At 41.7% G+C, this 21,216-nt stretch overlaps 1 protein-coding gene and 1 pseudogene across 7 annotated transcripts in view; one reads left to right on the forward strand and one right to left on the reverse strand.

Moving 5' to 3' along the window:
- NSUN6 (NOP2/Sun RNA methyltransferase 6) overlaps nucleotides 1–21,216 on the reverse strand; it is a 78,896-nt gene that overhangs the window by 4,533 nt on the left and 53,147 nt on the right. For 5 of the 7 annotated variants that reach the window (XM_057733783.1, XM_057733777.1, XM_057733780.1 and 2 more), the window contains 3 exons: nucleotides 16,272–16,420; nucleotides 2,908–3,033; nucleotides 113–1,262 (listed from right to left, as the gene is read on the reverse strand). In XM_057733783.1, coding sequence (XP_057589766.1) covers nucleotides 1,050–1,262; nucleotides 2,908–3,033; nucleotides 16,272–16,420 — 488 coding nt within the window. In that variant the 3' untranslated portion in view covers nucleotides 113–1,049. Of the gene's footprint in view, nucleotides 1–112; nucleotides 1,263–1,379; nucleotides 1,606–2,907; nucleotides 3,034–16,271; nucleotides 16,421–21,216 lie in introns of those variants that run through there. The other 2 variants (XM_057733781.1, XM_057733782.1) reach the window with 2 other exon arrangements.
- LOC130852631 (RAD9, HUS1, RAD1-interacting nuclear orphan protein 1-like) lies at nucleotides 12,042–12,764 on the forward strand (annotated as a pseudogene).

Genomic DNA, 21,216 nt, shown 5'->3' on the forward strand with positions numbered 1-21,216 from the left:
CTTTTAAACCATGGCTGGGTATTGAGTATGTTGATATATCTTATCTTAAAGCAGGTGGGATGAAGCAGGCCTGCAGTACAATTCATTTTAAAAAGGCAGTCAGTCCACTTACATTGGCTGCTACGGGTGATGTTTGGTCACTTCTGCGGTTTGGGTGATTTCAGGTTTGATGGTGAAGTGGTCTTGTTTTGTCTAGATCTATCCTAGTCACAGTTGCTTGGTCTGGAAAGGGTGTTGTGTGTTGTTGTTTCAGTTCAGTGGGAGAACAGCAAGGAGAGCTGGCCACTTCCCAACTCTCACAAGATGCCTTTCTCACCAATCACATCTCTAAGAACTTATATGTATTCCATTAGAGAACAAAAGGTACCCAAACTGTGCAATAATCTCAATTTTAATCTACAGAGTTTTAAAAAATTCATTTTAGTTTTTAGTTTAAAATATAAAGAAGAAAAAAAAAGTCGACATAGTGAAGGGAGGCTGTCATTTGGGAGCAGTCCAGAATTCACTTGAAAGAGGGTTGATTTACCAAATAGTAAACAGAAAAAGTCAGGTAAAATCCCCACCTCACTTCCCGGCACGTGATAAATTAAGTTACAGTTCCCACACCCTGAATTCTGAAGGAACTCGTACTTAGGAACTAATAATGGAAAAATGTGTTTTATAACCAAATTAAATACTGCTAATTTTATTCCTTTGTTAAATCCACTGATTTTAACACTAAAAATGACTTGCATTATTTACAAATTAAAACAAAGACCCCAAATTAAAATATATTCCAGGCATCTCCTTTTCTTTATACTCTAAATCCATAAAGGAAAAAGTATTTTATAAACACAAGATATAATCTCAAACTGCTCCCCTCCCCACCCCCCAGCTACTTCCTCTGTGAAGTAGAGTCTCTTGATTCCTGGTGGAACAGCCTTTTCTGTTTCCTCTGCAACCACAGCTTCAATCACGTGGTCTAACAACAGTTTTGGGTTTAAAAACAACAAACCAAAAAAAACACACATTGCAAACTTTTGGAATTTTCACTTCTAAGGATCCTTCTCCTACGTGCTTCTGCATTTTATAAATTTTGCAATGAAAAAGCCTATACAATCCTTATTCGCAAGCCAAATCATGTCTTCTGTCCTGCAGTCTCTGAGAGAACCAATGTCTCTGTCCTGTGACTGCACCACAGAGGGATCAAATCGCTGCAGCTGTTTCAGCTGTTCAGGTGACAGGCCAGCTCCCAGCATCCCTTCTCCTCCAACCTGTGGGTCCTGGTCGGGGAGATGAATAAACACAGACGAGCATCCTCGTGTCAGTAAGTGTACTTATGTACCATTCATGTTAAAAGACCTACCACCAATTCCAGAATCAGAGGAATGAGTAAATACCTCTTATTTTTGTAACATGGACATGCTACTTTTCCAGGTAGTAAAGTGGGAGGGTGGCAACATGCAGTCACTTGATGACTGAGTCCCTAGGCTGGCCCTTATGCTTATCTAGGCCCGCGACAGGCCTGGGCTCCGCAGTTACAAACACGTGGATTCACATCGCAGCTCTGCCACATCTTAGCTGTGGGACTTTAGGAAAAGCAACTTACCTTACCTGCTTCGTCATCTACAAAACAGATAAAATGCTCAGTTCTGAGGCTTAAGTAAATAAGGGGCTATTGTGCCTGGCATAGAGTGGGCACTCAGTAAATGGAATATTATTATCAGTAACACAGGAGATGAAAATTCAGCTTTACTTGTCAGACTCCTCAGAACTGACAGGCGTTCCTTGGGCATCTGAAGATGCCTCTCTCTGGCCCATACCAACTGGATGATAAAAGTTCTCTTTTTTGTTGTTTTTAAATGTACTAAAATATTAAAAGAGACAAGAAAACTAAGGCTACATCCATTAGTTGAGAGGAACACAGAATCATAAGGAATGGAGTGACCTGTGCAGACCACTACTACACAAGATGCGCAAGCCTAACAAGTCACCATCTCACGGACAAACGTTTGTGTTACTGAAGATATATTTTCTTAGGTTTATGTCTGAAAATCTGTTGTTTATTAACCCATGGTGGGGGGGGGGGGTTTCCATCTCTTTTAGGTATATATTGAGTGTATATGTACATACACACACATAAAATTCAAGAGAATGCTCAAGTCTTCTTTTCATCTACAATGTACTTAATTTCTGAGTCTAGAAACCATCTCCGGATTGCTTTCTATTTATCTATTCCAATTACTTACTAGAATTTTGTACTGGAAAAACTGAAGTTAGATGTTCAGGTGTATCTGAATGAATGTGAGCATTACTACAGATTTAAACCTAAAACATCATGGGCTAAAAAAACCTAGTCATAGCTATAGTCTTATTAAAAACCAGAAGAGAAAGACTGTGCTAGGTAAAAGACAGTACAAGGAAGCTCTTAAATGCCCCATATCTTATATAAGAATCCAGAAGGAAGCAATAACCCTGAACCATCCCCCCTGCCTTGGCCAGTCTTTTGACATCCCAGTTCCTAAAGCCTCTTTGGGCTTTGATGTGACATGAGAAAAAAATACCCAACATTTCCCCCATCAGAAAAATATAGGATTCGGGGGTTGTGGGGAGGATTTTAGAAACAAAACTATGAGCAACATGAACAAGAGCCACTGGTCAAATAAACATGTAACAAAAACCCATCTGAGCACTGTGGCATTTTAACACAACTGTAAACAGTGAAAGCCTGGAAAAACTGGGTCAGGATGTGAAAATCCTCTAGAGGCCATCTGGGATGGCTCTCATGAGAGAAACCTCCTTGTGTACTGCAAGATTTGCTTCAGAAGTTTTACCTGACATATCTCTTCATATAACTCTCTGTGTTTATCACCATGCTTAAGTTTCCATGACATTGGATTACCCAGAGACAAGTGCAGTGATCCTTACCTGGTGCTGAAGCCGAAGGCAAGGGAATGTCTTGAGGGCCCAGGCAACCTGTTCTTCATTTTCTGCCAGGGTGACAGTGCAGGTGCTATAAACCAGCACGCCCCCTGGCTTCAGCAGCTCAACTGCCTAAAGACAAGTGTGATCAGGTGATGAGTATCACAAGAGCAAATGAACACTTCAACATAACATGTAAATAAATATATATATGAAATTTATCTGTAAGTGGAACAATTTGCACAAAACATCTATTAAATGCTGGCAGGAGACCTCAGACTTTTGAGAAGGCAAGAAAACCTCCATGTAACTGGGAAGGACAAGAAAAAAGAAAAAAAGAGACAGAAAGGAATCAGGACTGGACCTGTGTCCCAGGAAGGAGCTGTGAAGATGGAAAGGGTCCTGCACGCTGGGAGGTCCCCTCACCAACAGGAAGGTCAGCCTGGATGGAGGGGGAGCTTTGGAGCCCTGGAGGAGGACACAGCAACTCGTCTATGGAAGGCAAAACGGACAGTGACCTGCACAGATGGTTGGTACTGCTGCCCTGTGTTCCCCAGCTTGAGACACTCCACTGCCGGTACAGGTAGGGGCTGGGTGCTGAAACTCAAGCTTCAGAGGCAGTCCCAGGGAGAAGACCAGGCTTGGCTGCATGGAGACAGCCTGAAAAGGTGGGAGAGTGACAAGCCTGGGCCCGTGAGAGAGGCAAGGCACCACTGCTGGCACACAAGCAGAGGGGCGGGAAAACCAAAGGAAATTCTTTCCCTACGAGCACTCCCAGGCAACGGGACACGACTTACACAAGCTCTGGGGGTGGGCGTGAGCCACCACCACCCCTGTGGCTCCAGAGGCAGGCACAGGCCATGACCACCACTAAGAGACCTGCGAGAGGGCTCTGGTCGTGGCCCCCGCTGTCCCAGGAGCTCACACGGGCTGCAAGCAGGGTGCCAATCGCTGCCCCCACTGTCCCCGGGGTGCGAGGGCCACTGTCACCACTGGCAGACCCACGGGTGGGTGCCAATCACTGCCCCTGCTGTACTGGGAGCACTCACTGGCCACCACACCTGCACACCCCATATCAAGGGGCTAATGGCCAGCACACACTGAGGAAAGAGGCAGCAACATCCAAACGAAAAGCAGCCCCTTGATTCTGGACAAGATGGTGGAGTAGAGGGACTTGACCTCACCTCCTCTCACAAAAACACCAAAATCACAATTCAGTGCTAAACAATCATCAACAAAAAGACCTGAACCTACCAAAACAGATATTTTATTGCAATATATCCAAAGATGAAGAAGCCACGAGACAGTAGGAGAGGCACTTTTGTGATACAATCAAATCCCATACCCACTAGGTGGGCAACCCACAAACTGGAAAATAATTACATTGCAGAGGTTCTCCCACAGGAGTTAAAGTTCTGTGCCCCACGTCAGGTTCCCCAGTCTGAGGGTCTTGCATTGGGAGGAGGAACCCCCAGAGAATTTGCCTTTGAAGACCAGCCGGGCTTGAGTGCAGGATGAAGGGTAACAGAGACTCAAGTTTTGGAAGGTGCACACAAGGTTTCACGTGCACTGGGCCCAGCACAAAGCTGTGACTCCACAGGAGCCTGGGCTGGACCTACCTGTGGGTTTTGGAGGGTCTCCTGGGGCGGTGGGGTTTGGCTGTGGCTCACTGTGGCAGCAAGGTCACTGGTGGCAGAGGCCCCAGGGAATATCAACTGGCTTGAGCTCTCCAGGAGGTCACCATCTCAGCACCAAGACCTGGCCGTACCCAACAGCCTACAGGCTCCAGTGCTGGAGCACCTCACCAGAAAGACAGGAACACAGCCCCACCCATCAGCAGACAGGCTGCCTAAAGCCATACTGAGCCCACAGTCACCTCTAAACACACCACTTGACACGAACCTGAGGGGCAACCCAGCTCCACCCAGAGGGACGACCAGCTCCACCCAGCAGTGAGCAGGCACCTCCCACCAGGAAGCCTGCACAAGCCCCAGGACCAACCTCACCCACCAGGGGGCAGGCACCATAAACCAGAAGAGCTACAATCCTGCAGCCTGAAAAATGGAGACCACAAACACATAAAACTAGACAAAATGAGACAGCAGAGAAATATGATCCAGAAGAAGGAACAAGATAAAAACCAAAAACAACTAAGTAAAGTGGAGATAGGCAATCTACCTGAAAAATAATTTTGAGTAGTGATAGTAGAGATGATCCAAGATCTTGGGAAAAGAATGGAGAGCAAACAGAGACTGAGAAGACAAGAAATGTTTCACAAAGAGCTAGAAAATTTAAAGAACAGAGATGAACAATACAATAACTGAAATGAAAAATACACTAGAAGGAGTCAATAACAGAATAAATAAGGTAGAAGAACAAGTCAGCTGGAAGACAGTGGTGGAAATCACTGCCACAGAACAAAGAATGAAAAGAAATGAGCACAATTTCAGAGACCTCTGGGACAACATTAAATGAACCAACATTCTCATTATAGGGGTCCAAGAAGGAGAAGAGAGAGAAAAAAGGTATGAGAAAATATTGGAAGAGATTATAACCAAAAACTTTCCTAACATGAGAAACACTCATTCAAGTCCAGGAAGCACAGAGTCCCATACAAGATAAACCCAAGGAGGAACATGTCAAGACACACATTAATCAAACTGACAAAAATTAAAGACAAAGAAAAAATATTAAAAGAAACAACATAAAAGGGAATCCTCATAAGGTTATGAGTGGATTTTTCAGCAGAAACTCTGCAAGCCAAAAGGGTGTGGCATGATATATTTAAAGTGATGAAAGAGAAAAACCTACTATAAGAATACTCTACCCAACAACACCCTCGTTCAGATTTGACATTCCGATTTGATGGAGAAATCAAAAGCTTTACAAACAAGCAAAAGCGAAGAGAATTCAGCACCACCAGACTAGCTTTACAACAAATGCTAAAGGATTTTCTTTAGACAGAAAAGAAAAAGCCACAAGTAGAAACAAGAAAATTACAAATGGAAATTGGTAAAGGCAAACATAAAGGTAGGAAATCATCCATACATAAATATGATATCAAAAGCAGCAATCATGAGAAGAGGAGAATACAAATGAAGGACACTGGAAATATAATGGAAATTAAGAGACCAGCAACTTTAAACAATCTTGTATATACAAAGACTGCTATATCAGAACCTCATGGGAACTGCAAACCAAAAAGCTACAATAGACACACACAAAAAAGAAAAAGGAATCCAAACACAAAACTAAAGATAGCCATCAAATGACAAAAGAGAAAGGGAAGAAAAAAGAAACTCAAAACATATCCAAAACAATTAACAAAATGGCAATAAGAACACACGTCGATAATTACCTTAAATGTGAATGGATTAAATGCTCCAACCAAAAGACACAGACTGGATGAATGGATACAAAAACAAGACCCATATATATGCTGTCTACAAGAGACCCACCTCAGACCTAGGGACACATACAGACTGAAAGTGAGGGTGATGGGCAAAGGTATTCCATGCAAATGGAAATCAAAAGAAAGCTGCAGTAGCAATACTCATATCAGACAAAATAGACTTTAAAATAAAGACTGTTACAAGAGACCAAGAAGGACACTAGTGATCAAGTGATCAATCCAAGAAGGTGATATAACAACTGTAAATATATATGCACCCAACATAGGATCACCTCAATACACAAGGCAAATGCTAACAGCCATGAAAGGAGAAATCAACAGTAAGGCAATAATAAGTGGGGGACTTTAACACCCCACATTGATCAACAGACAGATCATCCAGAAAGAAAATCAAGAAGGAAACACAGGCCTTAAATGACACATTAGACCAGATGAACTTAACTAATATATATATATAGAAATTCCATCTAAAAGCAACAGAACACACATTCTTCTCAAGTGCACATGGAACATTCTCCAAGACAGATCACATCCTGGGCCACAAATCAAGCCCATTGGTGAATTTAAGAAAACTGAAATCATATCAAGCATCTTTTCCAACCACAATGGTATGAGATTAGAAATCAATTACAGGGCTTCCTAGGTGGCGCAGTGGTCAAGAATCTGCCTGCCAATGCAGGGGACACGGGTTCAATCCCTCCTCCAGGGAGATCCCACATGCCACGGAGCAACTAAGCCTGTGCACCACAACTATTGAGCCTACGCTCTAGAGCCCATGAGCCACAGCTATTGTGCCCATGTGCTGCAACTACTGAAGCCCATGCTCCTGGAGCCCGTGCTCCACAACAAGAGAAGCCACAGCAATGAGGAGCCTGCACACCACAACGAAGAGTAGCCCCCACTCACCACAACTAAAAGAAAGCCCGCGCACAGCAAAAAAGACCCGACACAGCCAATAAAATTAATTAATTAATTAATTAAAAAAAAAGAAATCAACTACAGGAAAAAAAAACTGTAAGAAACAACCACATGGAGGCTAAACAATATGTTATTAAACAATCAATGGGTAACAGAAGAAATCAAAGAGGACATCAAAAGCTACCTAGAGACAAATGACAATGAAAACAACAATCCAAAACCAATGGGACACAGCAAAAGCAGTTTTAAGAAGGAATTTTACAGTAATACAATCTTACCTCAGGAAACAAAAACGTCAAATAACCTAACTTTATACCTAAAGCAACTAGAGAAAGAAAAACAAAATCCAAAGTTAGCAGAAGAAAAGAAACCATAAAGATCAGAGCAGAAATAAGGGAAACAGAGACAAAGAAAACAACAGAAAAGATCAATGAAACTAAAAGCTGGTTCTTTGAAAAGATAAACAAAATTAATAAATCTTTAGCCAGACTCATCAAGAAAAAGAGGAAGAGGGCTCAAATTGATAAAATGAAAAATGAAAAAGAAGCTACAACTGACACCACAGAAATACAAAGAATCCTAAGAGACTAATATAAACATCTATATGCCAACAAAATGGACAACCTAGAAGAAATGGACGAATTCTTAGAAAGGTACAATCTCCCAAGACTGAACCAGGAAGAAACAGAAAATATGAAACAGACCAATCACAAGGACTGAAATTAAAACTGTGATTAAAATACTTTCAACAAAAGTCCAGGACCAGATGGCTTCACTGGAGAATCTTACAAACATTTAGAGGAGAGTTAACATCTATCCTTCTGAAACTCTTCCAAAAACCTGCAGAGGAAGAAAAACTCCCAAACTCATTCTATGAGGCTACCACCATGCTGATACCAAAAATTTGTATGGAGACACAAATGACCCTGACTAGCCAAAGCAATCTTGAGAAAGAAAAACGGAGCTGGAGGAATCAGACACCCAGACTTCAGAATATACTACAAAGCCACAGTCATCAAAACAGTATGGTACTGGCACAAAAACAGACTCATAGTTCAGTGGTAGAGGACAGAAAGCCCAGAAATAAACTCACACATCTATGGAAAATTATGAGAAAGGAGGCAAGAATATACAATGGAGAAAAGACAGTCTCTTCAATAAGTGGTGCTGGGAAAACAGAACAGCTACATGTAAAAGAACGAAATTAGAACATTCTCTAACACCATACAAGAAAAAAAAAATCACAATGTATCAAAAACCTAAATGTAAGGCCAGACACTATAAAACTCTTAGAGGAAAATATAGGCAGAACACTCTTTGATACAAATCACAGCAATATCTTTGTTGACCCACCTCCTACAGTAATGAAAATAAAAACAAAAATAAACAAATGGGACCTAATTAAACTTGAAAGCTTTTGCACAGCAAAGGAAACCATCAACAAATCTCAAAGACAACCCACAGAGTGGGAGCAAATATGTGCAAACAAAGTGACCAACAAGGGATTAATCTCCAAAATATATAAACAGTTCATGCAGTTCTATGTCAAAAAAATAAAAACCCAATTTAAAAAATGGGCAAATCTAAATAGACATTTCTCCAAAGAAGACATACAGATGGCCAAAAAGAACATGAAAAGATGCTCAACATCAGTACAAAGAAATACAAATGAAAACTACAATGAGGTATCACCTCACACCAGGCAGAATGGCCATCATCATAAATGCTGGAGAGGATGTGGAGAAAAGGGAATCCTCCTACAACTGTTGGTGGGAATGTAAATTGGTACAACTACTAATGGTGGACAGTATAGTTTCCTTAAAAAACTAAAAATAGAATTGCCATATGATCCAGCAATCCCACTCCTGGGCATATATCTGGAGAAAATTCTAATTTGAAAAGATACATGCACCCCAGTGTTCATAACAGCACTACTCACAATAGCTAAGACATGCATGGAAGCAACCTAAATGTCTATCAACAGATTAATCGATAAAGAAGATGTGGTGTGTGTACACACACACAAATATACATACACTGGAATACTACGAAGCCATAAAAAAGAATGAAATAATGTCATCTGCAGCAACATGGACAGCCCTAGAGACTGTCATACTAAGTGAAATAAGCCAAAGACAAATATATGCTATCATTTCTATGTGGAATCTAAAAAATGATACAAACGAACTTATTTACAAAACAGAAACAGACTCACTGACATAGAAAACAAACTTATGGTTACCAAAGGGGAAAGGTGGCAGGGAGGGATAAACCAGGAGCTTGGAAATAACATATACACACTACTACATATATAAATAGATAATCAACAAGGGCCTACTGTATAGCACAGAGAACTCTACTCAATATTCTGTAATAACCTACATGGGAAAAGAATCTGAAAAAGAACATATATATGCATATGCATAATTGGATCACTTTGCTATATACCTGAAACTAACACAACATTGTAAATCAACTACACTCCAATAAAATTTATTAAATAAAAAAAAAGATTCATTGGTAGTAAAAGGAGAAAAGGACTATGATTTCTTTATATTATTAATGGCTTATGTTTTAAATTGGAAGAGTAAGTCAGGCTTGTTGTAACACATAACATTTATAAACATGTACAAAATAAAGATGTATAGAGAAAAACATATACATATATGATACCTTTTTCAAGTGTCTGGGATAAATAAGTGATGGTCTGTATGAGCAGGACTCTAATTAGACTGTTCCAGATCAGACGCATTTCATTCTCTTGGGGGTGTTTTAGTTCATATGGACCAAGACCTCCCCAAATATGATCAGTTTCAAGGCTTAAGATACCATTTTTATGCTGAAAACTCACCAATTTACATTTTTAGATGAGACTCCTTTTTGAATTCTGTAACCATATATTCAACTGCCTTCTCAATACTTTTACTCTCAGATGTGACACATCCCAAACTGAACTCCCACCTTCCTCTGAAACCCCCTGGACCAGGAATCCCATCCTTCCGGGGATGCAGGCCCCAACCTTTATGCCTCTTGCTCTCACGTTCCCCATCCATCAAGGAAATCCCAGTGGCTCTACCTTCAAAATACATCCAGGAGTTAGCTACTTCTCACCAACTTCCACTGCTATCAGTCTGCTCCAAGCTTCTTGATCTTTCACCTGAATTATTCCAACAGTTTCCTACCTGCTTCATTCTCTGCCCTCCCACCATCTATTCTCAACACAGCAGCAGATCGGTGCTTTTAAAACTGTCTCTTCTCAGCTCAAAACCCTTCCATGGGGAGTTCCCTGGTGGCCTAATGGGTAGGATTCCAGGCTTTCACTGCCGTAGTCCAGGTTCAATCCCTGGTCAGGAAACTGAGATCCCACAAGCTGCACGATGTGGCCGAAAACAAAACAAAATGAAACAAATAACCTTCCAATGTTCTCCGTCATCACTTGGAGTCAAAACCCAGGTCCTCGGAGTGGCCCTCGAGGCCCTGCACACAGCCAGCCCCTCACGGCCTTCCCTCCTCATGTGCCTGGCCTGCCCCGCTTGAGCACCACCAGCCTCTGCTGCTATGGAACGTGGGTGGCACATGCCCACCTCAGGGCCTCGGCGCCAGCCCGGAAAGCTCTGCCCCTGCCCTGCAGTGCTCACTCCCTGCCCCCCCATCCTCTTTGCTTCTCTTTTGGCTTCTCCTCCATGCCCTCCCTGACCACCCCGTGGACAAGTTCAACTGTTCCCAGCAGGTGCGCCCATCCCCCTTCCTCTCTTCAGTTTGCTTGGTAGGGTCACTGCCTTGGAAAACACCAAACTGCTTAGTCATCTATTTGTTTATTTTCCTCTCCGGTTAGAACAGACACCCCATGCAAAAGGGCAGGGGTTGACTACCATGTCGTCAGCACCTAGAGTTGTGTATTACATACAGGAGGTGCCCAATGAGTATTCGTCCAGGAAATAGGGTGTAATAGGAAAATGAACTTGTCCCAAATAAAGTTTCTCCTTTCAAATCCCCAGATTTTTGAAAAATGTTAATGAAAAATCTTAAAAAAAAAAAAAAAAAAAGCATATACTATGCTTTCTTAACCATAGTACATTGATGGAAATTTAAACTTTGTTACTGGGTGCCAGCTGCACACTACAGGGCTTTTCTCAACAGATCTTATAATCGCCATGAGGAACGGTTACCGCCTCCAGTGAGGCAGCCCCATCAGGTGGAGTTCTCCTCCCATTTCTCAGACATGGAAACCCAGGTACCTACAGTAACTTATGCGGAGGCACTGTGTCCACCATCTCCACTCCTACCCTCGCCCGATGGCACACCCGCTAGATTCCACACTCTCTCTTGCACACGGTCAGCTGCTCCTTGTCACTGAGACCAACCCATCTCCTCCCAAGTAGCCTCTTAAAATGTCTTTTTGCTGTGAGCTAAAAAGAACCAAAAGCCAAGCCTCTCAAAACAGGGTCTTAATTTTACCCTCACGTCAAAGTAGGCTGCAGCTATAAGCAAACCTTCTTTTTTGCTGCTTTCAATTTTAACTGCCAGAATATGTTCTCTGAAGACCATATACAAGAAAAAGTTTAAACAATCCACTCCCAGTGCCACTTCTGTGTAGGAAAGGACACACCAGGAGCGCTGAAAAGAAATGGAATCAAAGACAACTTCAGGGCGGGCGCGGCGGCAGGCCGGGCGGGCTGGCCCCCCCTGGCGGCTGAGGCGGGCCGAGCGGCGGCGGAAAGGGCAGGCGTGGGTTGGAAGTGGAGTCTCTCCCCGGGCCTGAGGATAACCAGCATCATGCAGTTACTAACTGCTCTTCACTCACCTATTGATGCCTCCCAGGAAAAAATGCCGCCAAATGTCCCAGAAACCCCAGCTGCTTTTCTACCAGCAACCACTGGAGGGCCCCAAACACCACTGTGGATCTCCCCAGCCTCCTATCACCCACACTAGACAGGTGCCCAGCAAGCCCAATGACCACAACACCATCACTTCCTGGGTATCACCTCAGTTTGATACAACAGCAGAAAGCTGGCTCCCAGCCAACTGGAAACGTCATCACCGAGACCAGGCAAGGCGATCAAGTCGAAAATCTACCAGCTCCAAGTTTCCACATCTAATGTTTGAGAGTCCACGGTCTTCTGCCAGTTCAGCCACACCTGGGATCCCCCTAATCAGGGACTTCCCCAGTCAACCAGAAGAGGACATTTCCGGAAGGGCCTTGGTTCCCATGCTCAGCCCCCAAAGCTGCGGGGAGCTGTCAGCACATGCACTTCAAAACTTCCCTTATGTGTTCATTCCACCGGATATCTAGACCCCAGAGTCGTCTGGACAAGGAGGGCCCATTCCCTCAGAGCTGAGGGAAAATAGCCTTCCCAACTGCTACCTTCACACGAGCATGCCCAAGAGCCCTGAGCCAGGGCCTGTTCTAGTTAAAAACACCCCCAAGGAGAAGTATGGGATAAAGGTCACATGGCGGAGGCGAGGACACCTGCTCGCTTATCTCAGGGAGAGGGGGAAGCTGAGCAGAAGCCATTTCCATGTGAAAAACTGACTGGGTTTCTCGGACATCCCTGGTCCCAAGAAACTGATTGCTGGAGTCGTAAGGGAATTAAATTCCCAGATTTGATTTTTAAAATATCTTGTGTCATAAACAGTTTTTAGTGTCATAAACAGTTCACTTCATATTTTTTCTTGTATTAACTGTTGAAAATTTTTAAATATGTTACAAATTGGAAAAGAAGTAAAATTGTCACTCTTTGCAGATGACATGATATTATACATAGAAAACCCTAAAGACTCTACCAGAAAACTGCTAGCACTAATTGATGAGTTTAGTAAAGTAGCAGGATACAAAATTAATGCACAGAAATCTCTTGCATTCCTATACACTAACAACGGAAGAGCAGAAAGAGAAATTAAGGAAACTCTCCCATTCACCATTGCAACAAAAAGAATCAAATACCTAGGAATAAACCTGCCTAAGGAGGCAAAAGATCTGTATGCAGAAAACTTTAAGACAGTCATGAAAGAAATCAAAGATGACACAAACAGATGGAGGGACATACCATGTTCCTGGACTGGAAGAATCAACATCATGAAAATGACTGTACTACCCAAAGCAATTTACAGATTCAATGCAATCCCGATCAAATTACCAATGGCATTTTTCACAGAACTAGAGCAAGAAATCTTACGATTTGTATGGAAATGCAAAAGACCCTGAATAGCCAAAGCAATCTTGAGAAGGAAAAATGGAGTTGGTGGAATCAGGTTTCCTGACTTCAAACTATACTACAAGGCCATAGTGATCAAGACAGTATGGTACTGGCACAAAAATAGAAAGGAAGATCAATGGAATAGAACAGAGAACTCAGAGGTAAGCCCAAACACATATGGGCACCTTATCTTTGACAAAGGAGGCACGAGTATACAATGGAAAAAAGATAGCCTCTTCAATAAGTGATGCTGGGAAAATTGGACAGCAACATGGAAAAGAATGACATTAGAACACTTCCTAACACCATACACAAAAATAAACTCCAAGTGGATTAAAGACCTACATGTAAGGCCAGACACTAGAAAACTCCTAGAGGAAAACACAGGCAGAACACTCTATGACATACATCAAAGCAACATCCTTTTTGACCCACCTCCTAGAATAATGGAAAGAAAATCAAGAATCAACAAATGGGACCTCATGAAACTGAAAAGCTTTTGCACAGCAAAAGAAACCATAAACAAGACTAGAAGGCAACCCTCAGAATGGGAAAAAATAGTTGCCTATGAAACAACGGACAAAGGATTAACCTCCAAAATATACAAGCAGCTCATGAAGCTTCATACCAAAAAAGCAAATAACCCAATCCACAAATGGGCGGAAGACCTAAATAGACATTTCTCCAAAGAAGACATACAGATGGCCAACAAACACATGAAAAGATGCTCAACATCACTCATCATCAAAGAAATGCAAGTCAAAGCCACAATGAGGTATCACCTCACACCAATCAGAAAGGCCATCATCACAGAATCTGGAAACAACAAATGTTGGAGAGGGTGTGGAGAAAAGGGAACTCTCCTGCACTGTTGGTGGGAATGTAAGTTGGTACAGCCACTATGGAAAACAATTTGGAGGTTCCTTAAAAAACTACAAATAGAACTACCATATGATCCAGTAATCCCACTACTGGGCATATACCCAAAGAAAACTGTAATCCCAAAAGAAACATGTACCATAATGTTTATTGCAGCACTATTTACAATAGCCAGGACATGGAAGCAACCGAAATGCCCATCAACATAAGAATGGATAAAGAAGATGTGGCATATATATACAATGGAATATTACTCAGCTATAAAAAGGGATGAGATGGAGCTATATGTAATGAGGTAGATAGAACTACAGTCTGTCATACAGAGTGAAGTAAGTCAAAAAGAGACAAATATTGTATGCTAACTCATATATGGAATCTAAAAATGGTACTGATGAACTCAGTGACAAGAACAAGGACGCAGATGCAGAGAATGGACTGGAGAACTCAAGGTTGGGGAGGGGGCGGGGGGTGAAGGGGAAGCTGAGACAAAGCAAGAGAGTAGCACAGACATATATATACTACCAACTGTAAAACAGCCAGTGGGAAGTTGTTGTATAACAAAGAGAGTTCAACTCGAGGATGGAAGATGCCTTAGAGGACTGGGACGGGGAGGGAGGGGGGGACTCGAGGGAGGGTGGGGGGGAGTCGAGGGAGGGAGGGAATACGGGGATATGTATATAAAAACAGATGATTGAACTTGGTGTACCCCCCAAAAAATAATAAATAAATAAATTAAATTTTTAAAAAAATCCTCAAATCTCAAAAACAAAAAAAACAAAAAAAAACAAAGACAACTTCAGAGATGGACTCATGAGAAGCATATCTACTGCTCCTGTAGCCTGTGTATTTATAATTAGAGAGCTGAGAGGAAATGGTGGGATCATCTTTGATCAAACTCTGTCTACATCCTGTGAAACCCAGGAAATCATGTTTGCAAGACTGAGAGACATTCTCACATGTCCTATCTGGGCTTCTTCTGAAACATACTGTAGACCAGTTAGATTTGCTCAGTTTTTATGGTCCTTCTACATCCGACACTGGATGCTGTCACTTTCCAATTTTATCGATGTGTTTGCCTCTACTGGATTTCCCACTTTTAATTCACTAAGATGATCCAAGAACCCTATAAAAAAGTAATTTATTTTACACCTAAATGTTTTATGTCAATTAGTAACTTTATTTTTTTTTTGGCTGCGTGGCGTGGCATACGGGATCTTAGTTCCCCAACCCTGGATCAAACCTGAGCCCCCTGCAGCGGAAGCTCAGAGTCTTAAGCACTGGACCAGCAGGGAAGCCCCAACAACCTTCTATTTTTAAGATAGAGCAGAATGTTTGGAATTCATTGAATGTCTCAAAGAAGAAATTCTACTATTGCCTGTGATGAAAGAGTGAGTCAACATAAAGGAAAGCTAGGTCTCCAGTGTTCTGTGTGTGTGGTAGAGTATATATAAAATTTACCACTTTAACCATTTTTAAGTGTACAATTCAAAGGCATTAAATACATTCACACTGTTGTACAACCATCACCATTATCCATCTCCCGAACTTTTTCATCATGCCAAACTGAAACTCTGGACCCATGAAACAGTAACTCCCCATTCGTTCTCCTGTCCCTCCAGCTTCTGGTAATCTCTATTCTACCTTCTGTCTCTATAATTTGCCTATTCTAGATACTCATATAAATGGAATCACACGCCATTTGGTTCTTTTGTGTCTGGCTTATATAACAGCATAATGTGTCCAAAATTCATCCATGTTGCAGCATGTATCAGAATTTCATTCCTTTTCAAGGCTGAGTAATATTCCATTGCATGTACATACCACATTTTACTTATCCATCCATCAATGGATACCTGGTTTTTTTCCACATTTTCTGGGTTACTGCTATGAACTATGCTCTCAGTCTTTAAAATATCAAACTAGTAAAGGTCACCTTTCTTCCAGAGCAAAGTATCATCACATACCACAGCGAAGAGTTTTCGCTGTAATGGTTGATATGATGTCACTTCTTTCAAAGTCCAAATACAAGCCATGTTTGGTCTCTGTCCCATTCCACTGCAGGGTGCATCCAGAAGAATTCGGTCAAAAGATGCTGGTGAGAATGGAGGTTCTCCTATAAAGAGAATTATAAACATATTTGCCCTCTGCACTATCAGGACAGAAAACTCCTGAAATAGACACAATTATCAGGAATTTAACATCATAATCTAGAATAGAAAGTAATGAATAACAATGCCTCCATTCCATCAAGTAGCTGGTTAAGCTGACTTACATGTAAAAGAAGTTAAAGATGGGTCATTATTATAGGGTTAACTGATACAGTGCAAGCCAAGGCCTAATCAAACAAGACCTGGTACCCACAACGTCAAAAGCCACACTTCATCAGAGCTAGGACCTGAAATTAACTCTAGTCATTCTAAGAGCTGATATTTTTCTTAGGAAATCCTACTGCAGACAGCCTCAGAAAAAGAGACCACCTTTTAGGTTCTAGACAAACATACCAGTTCTATGGTTCCTTGGCCTCTTGTTTCTGTGGACATCAGCAAGACTGTGCTCTAGAATGAGTCTATGTTCTCCCCCCGCCCCCCTGAATCCAATCTTCCACAGCTTTTCCTTTGCTTTCGCTTGCATATCTTTCTCCACTCCAACTTCTCATCTATTTAGTGTTACTGGAGAAAATTATGAAGCCAAGTGGCTCTGCTCATATATTTATGGTACCTAACTGTAGGCAAGGTATTACTGCAGACTGCTTTCATACAAAGCTAGCTGATTTCCCACAGCGTCCACAGCAATGCTCTGAGTCTCACCCCAAGATGACATGCTTTTCTAACTGCAAAACTGTTAGACATGAGCTCTTATCCACTTACCTCATCTCCATCCACGACCATCCTTGCTTTCTTATCGACTGCCTCCAAAGAAATATCTTTTCAAAGTAAGCAATTACTTTTAAGGTTTTGACTGCATACTGATAAAATCCTCTATAAAGACTATGCAATTTACACTTCCAGTGCCATGAGTGTATTTTCCCCAAAATCCTCACCAAAGTTGATAATTTTGTTATTGACCATTTGTACTTTTTTTCTTCATATGGTCCCATTGTCTTTGCTGGTTTTCTACTGAGATTTGTCTTTTTCTCATTGATTAGAAGAGCTCTTTGTACATCAAGGATATTAATTTCGCCTTTCTTAAATATTTTATAAATATTTCCCACAATTTGCCATCTGCCAGGGTTTTTTTTACATATATAAATGTTGAGTATTAAATTTACGTTTTTCCTTGGTGAGTTGCTTTCATGCTTTAAAAATCTTCCCAATTATGAAGTCAAATAAATGTTATATACCTGCTTCTAGTTATTTTCCACTTAATTCCAGACAGTAAACTTTAATCCAATCTTAAACTTACTTTTGTGTATAAACCTTTCCCCCTACCCTCCAAAAAAAAAATCATCTTAGCGCTATTTATTGACTAATTTACTTTTCCCTTTACATCTGAAATGCTAATTTTATCATATACTAAATTCTTGTATACATTTGAACCTATTTCAAGGGCTATCTGTCCTGCTCCAAATATACTAGTTATTAAGCTATATTCTTCTGAGCTCCAAGTTTACCCATCTCTGCTCTGCTGTGTGATGCTGCTGGGGGAACTCTGTGAACTATAATTCTCCTTCGCCTTTTGGCTTCAAGATTCACGAACAGGAGGCAGAGAAGCGATGTGGGTGGGAAAAGGATGAAAGACAAGGCGGTAGAGAACAGGACTTGATCCTTCCTGATGGCTTGTTCTTTCTATCAAAACAATCCCTTTGCCATGGCAGCTACAGTTTCCAGCTTTTTCCCTTAAGGATCAGTATGAAGTGGACAAAGCCCCCTCTCTCAAGCTGTAAGTCCCAGCTCACTGAGGTCACATGCTCTGAATCCTGAGTACCATAGCAGCTAAGGAACACCCCCTGCCTCAGAGTCTTGAATTCCAGCTCCAGGGAGCCTCCCCTCTAAACTTCTGGAGAGTCTAGAAATAAATCTGCACACTTATAGTCAATTAATCTATGACAAAGGAAGCAAAACTATACAATGGGGGAAAAGCCAGTCTTCAAGTGATTTGGGGAAAAGTGGACAACTATATGCAAAAGAAGTTAGAACATTTTCCCACACCGTATATAAAAATAAACTCAAGATGGACAAAAGTCCTAAATATAAGCTCAGAAACCATACAACTCCTAGAAGAAAACATAGGCACTACACTCTTTAACAGAAGTCTCAGCAATTGTGCTTCACCTGAGGCAAGGAAAACAGAAGCCAAAATAAACAAATGGGACCTAATCTAACCTAAAAGCTTTTGCACCATGAAAGAAATCACCAACAAAACAAAAAAATCTCTAGAATGGGAGCAAATGATCTGTCTGATAAAGGTTAATATCCAAAGTATATAATGAACTCAAAAAACTCAGTATCAAAACAACAAAACCGGGACTTCCCTGGTGGCACGATGGTTAAGAATCCGCCTGCCAATGCAGGGAACATGGGTTCAAACCCTGGTCCAGGAAGATCCCACATGCCTCAGAACAACTAAGCCTGTGCACCACAACTACTGAGCCTGCACTCTAGAGCTCACGATCCACAACTACTGAGCTTGTATGCCACAACTACTGAAGCCCATTCCTAGAACCTGCGCTCCGCAACAAGAGAAGCCACCACAATGAGAAGTCCTCTCACCGCAATGAAGAGCAGCCCCCTCTCGCCACAAGTAGAGAAAGCCTACACGCAGCAACAAAGACCCAATGCAGCCAAAAGTAAATAAATAAAATTAATTTAAGAAACAAAAAACAAAACACCTGATTAAAAACTGGGCAGAGAACCCAAACAGGCATTCTTCTAAAGGAGACATACAGATGGCCAACAGGCACACGAAAAGCTGCTGAACATCACCAATCACCACGGAAATGCAAATCAAAACCACGAGACCACCTCACCCCCGTTAGAATGGCTATTGCCAAAAAGTCAACAAATGACAAGCGTTGGAGAGGATGTGGACAAAAGGGAACCCTCGTGCACTGTTGGTGGGAATATAAACTGGTGCAACCACTATGGAAAACAGCATGGAAGGTCCTCAAAAAATTAAAAGCAGAACTACTACTAATGAAAAGAACAAAGAGACAGAAGACTAACAAAGAAACAGAACACTTCAACATTATACACCAACCAGACCTAACAGATATCTAATAGAAAATTCTATGTAACAGCAGAATGCATATTCCTCTCCAGTGCACATGGATCATTTCCTAGGACAAATCACATGCAAGGCCATAAGACAAAGCTGAGTAAATTTTTAAAAGGTCAAACTCCCACCAAAATGGAGTGAAAACAGAAGTTAGTAATAGAAGGAAATCTGGGAAATTCCAAGTATGTGGAAATTTTAAAACATGCTCCTAAATAACCGTGGGTCAAAGAAATCACAGGTAAATCATAAAATGCTGTGACATGAATGAAAACAAAACACAATGTACTAAATCTTATGGGAAGTAGTGAAATAGTGCTTAGAGGGACATTTATAGCTGTAGGTACCTACATTAAAAAGAAAAGTCTCAGAGTAACAACCTAGCCTCCCATTCTTCAGACACTGAAAAAAGATAAGCAAACTAAAAATGAAGCATAAAGAAGAAAACAATAAAAATGAGAGCAGAGAGGTGCCCCTGACCCCAGGGCTGCAGTTGCTTCAGCTGGGCCTGTGACTCTCAGCGTAAAAGGGGCTCCAGAGGTGCATCTCCAAATCCCAGTGCTGCTCACCCCACACTGTTGGGGGGAAGAGTGAAGAAGGGTGCATTTTCCATCTCACCTCAGACCTCGGCTAGGGAAACCATGTGGCCCTGACCAGTGGGCTCAAGGCTCTACTGGAAACTGGTTCCCAGCTTGAGAGATGAGGAAACGAGAACCAGTAACAAGCACATTTTTTTCAACTTTTGAGGGGTGTTGAGACAAGATGGTGGGGTAGATGTTTAGCCATACTCATCAAGAAAAAAGAGAGGGCTCAGACCAATATAATTAGAAATGAAAAATAAGTTAAAACAAACACCACAGAAATACAAAGAATCATAAGAGACTACTACAAGCAATTATATGCCAATAAGACAGACAACCCAGAAGAAATGGACAAATTCTTAGAAAGACACAATCTCCCAAGACTGAACCATGAAGAAATAGAAAGTATGAACAGACCAATCAAAAGTACTGAAATTGAAACTCTGAAACCTCCCAACAAACAAAAGTCCAGGGGCAGATGGCTTCACAGGCAAGTTCTATCAAACATTTAGAGAAGAGTTAACACCTATCCTTCTGAAACTATTGCAAAAAACTTTAGAGGAAGGAACACTCCCAAGCTCACTCTATGAGGCCACCATCACCCTGATACCAAAACCAGACAAAGATACCAAAAGAAAAAAAAAATATTACAGACCAATATCACTGATGAACATAGATACAAAAGTCCCCAACAAAATACTAGCAAACCAAATCCAACAACACATTAAAAGGATCATGCACCATGATAAAGTGGGATTTATTTCAGGGATGCAGGGATTCCTCAATAATCTAAGTCAATCAGTGTGCTATATCACATTAACAAATTGAAGAGGGATTTCCTAGGTGGCACAGTGGTTAAGAATCCACCTGCCAACGCAGGGGTCATGGGTTCAATCCCTGCTCCAGGAAGATCCCACATGCTGTGGAGCAACTAAGCCCATGTGCCACAACTACTGAGCCTGTGCTCTGGAGCCTGCAAGCCACAACTATTGAGCTCATGTGCCGCAACTACTAAAGCCCGCACGCCTAGAGCTGGTGCTCTGCAACAAGAGAAGCCACTGCAATGAGGAGCCCATGCACCACAATGAAGAGTAGCCCCCACTCACCGCAACTGGAG

The sequence above is a fragment of the Hippopotamus amphibius genome, chromosome 4, assembly GCF_030028045.1.
Source record: "Hippopotamus amphibius kiboko isolate mHipAmp2 chromosome 4, mHipAmp2.hap2, whole genome shotgun sequence".
NCBI lineage: Eukaryota > Metazoa > Chordata > Mammalia > Artiodactyla > Hippopotamidae > Hippopotamus > Hippopotamus amphibius.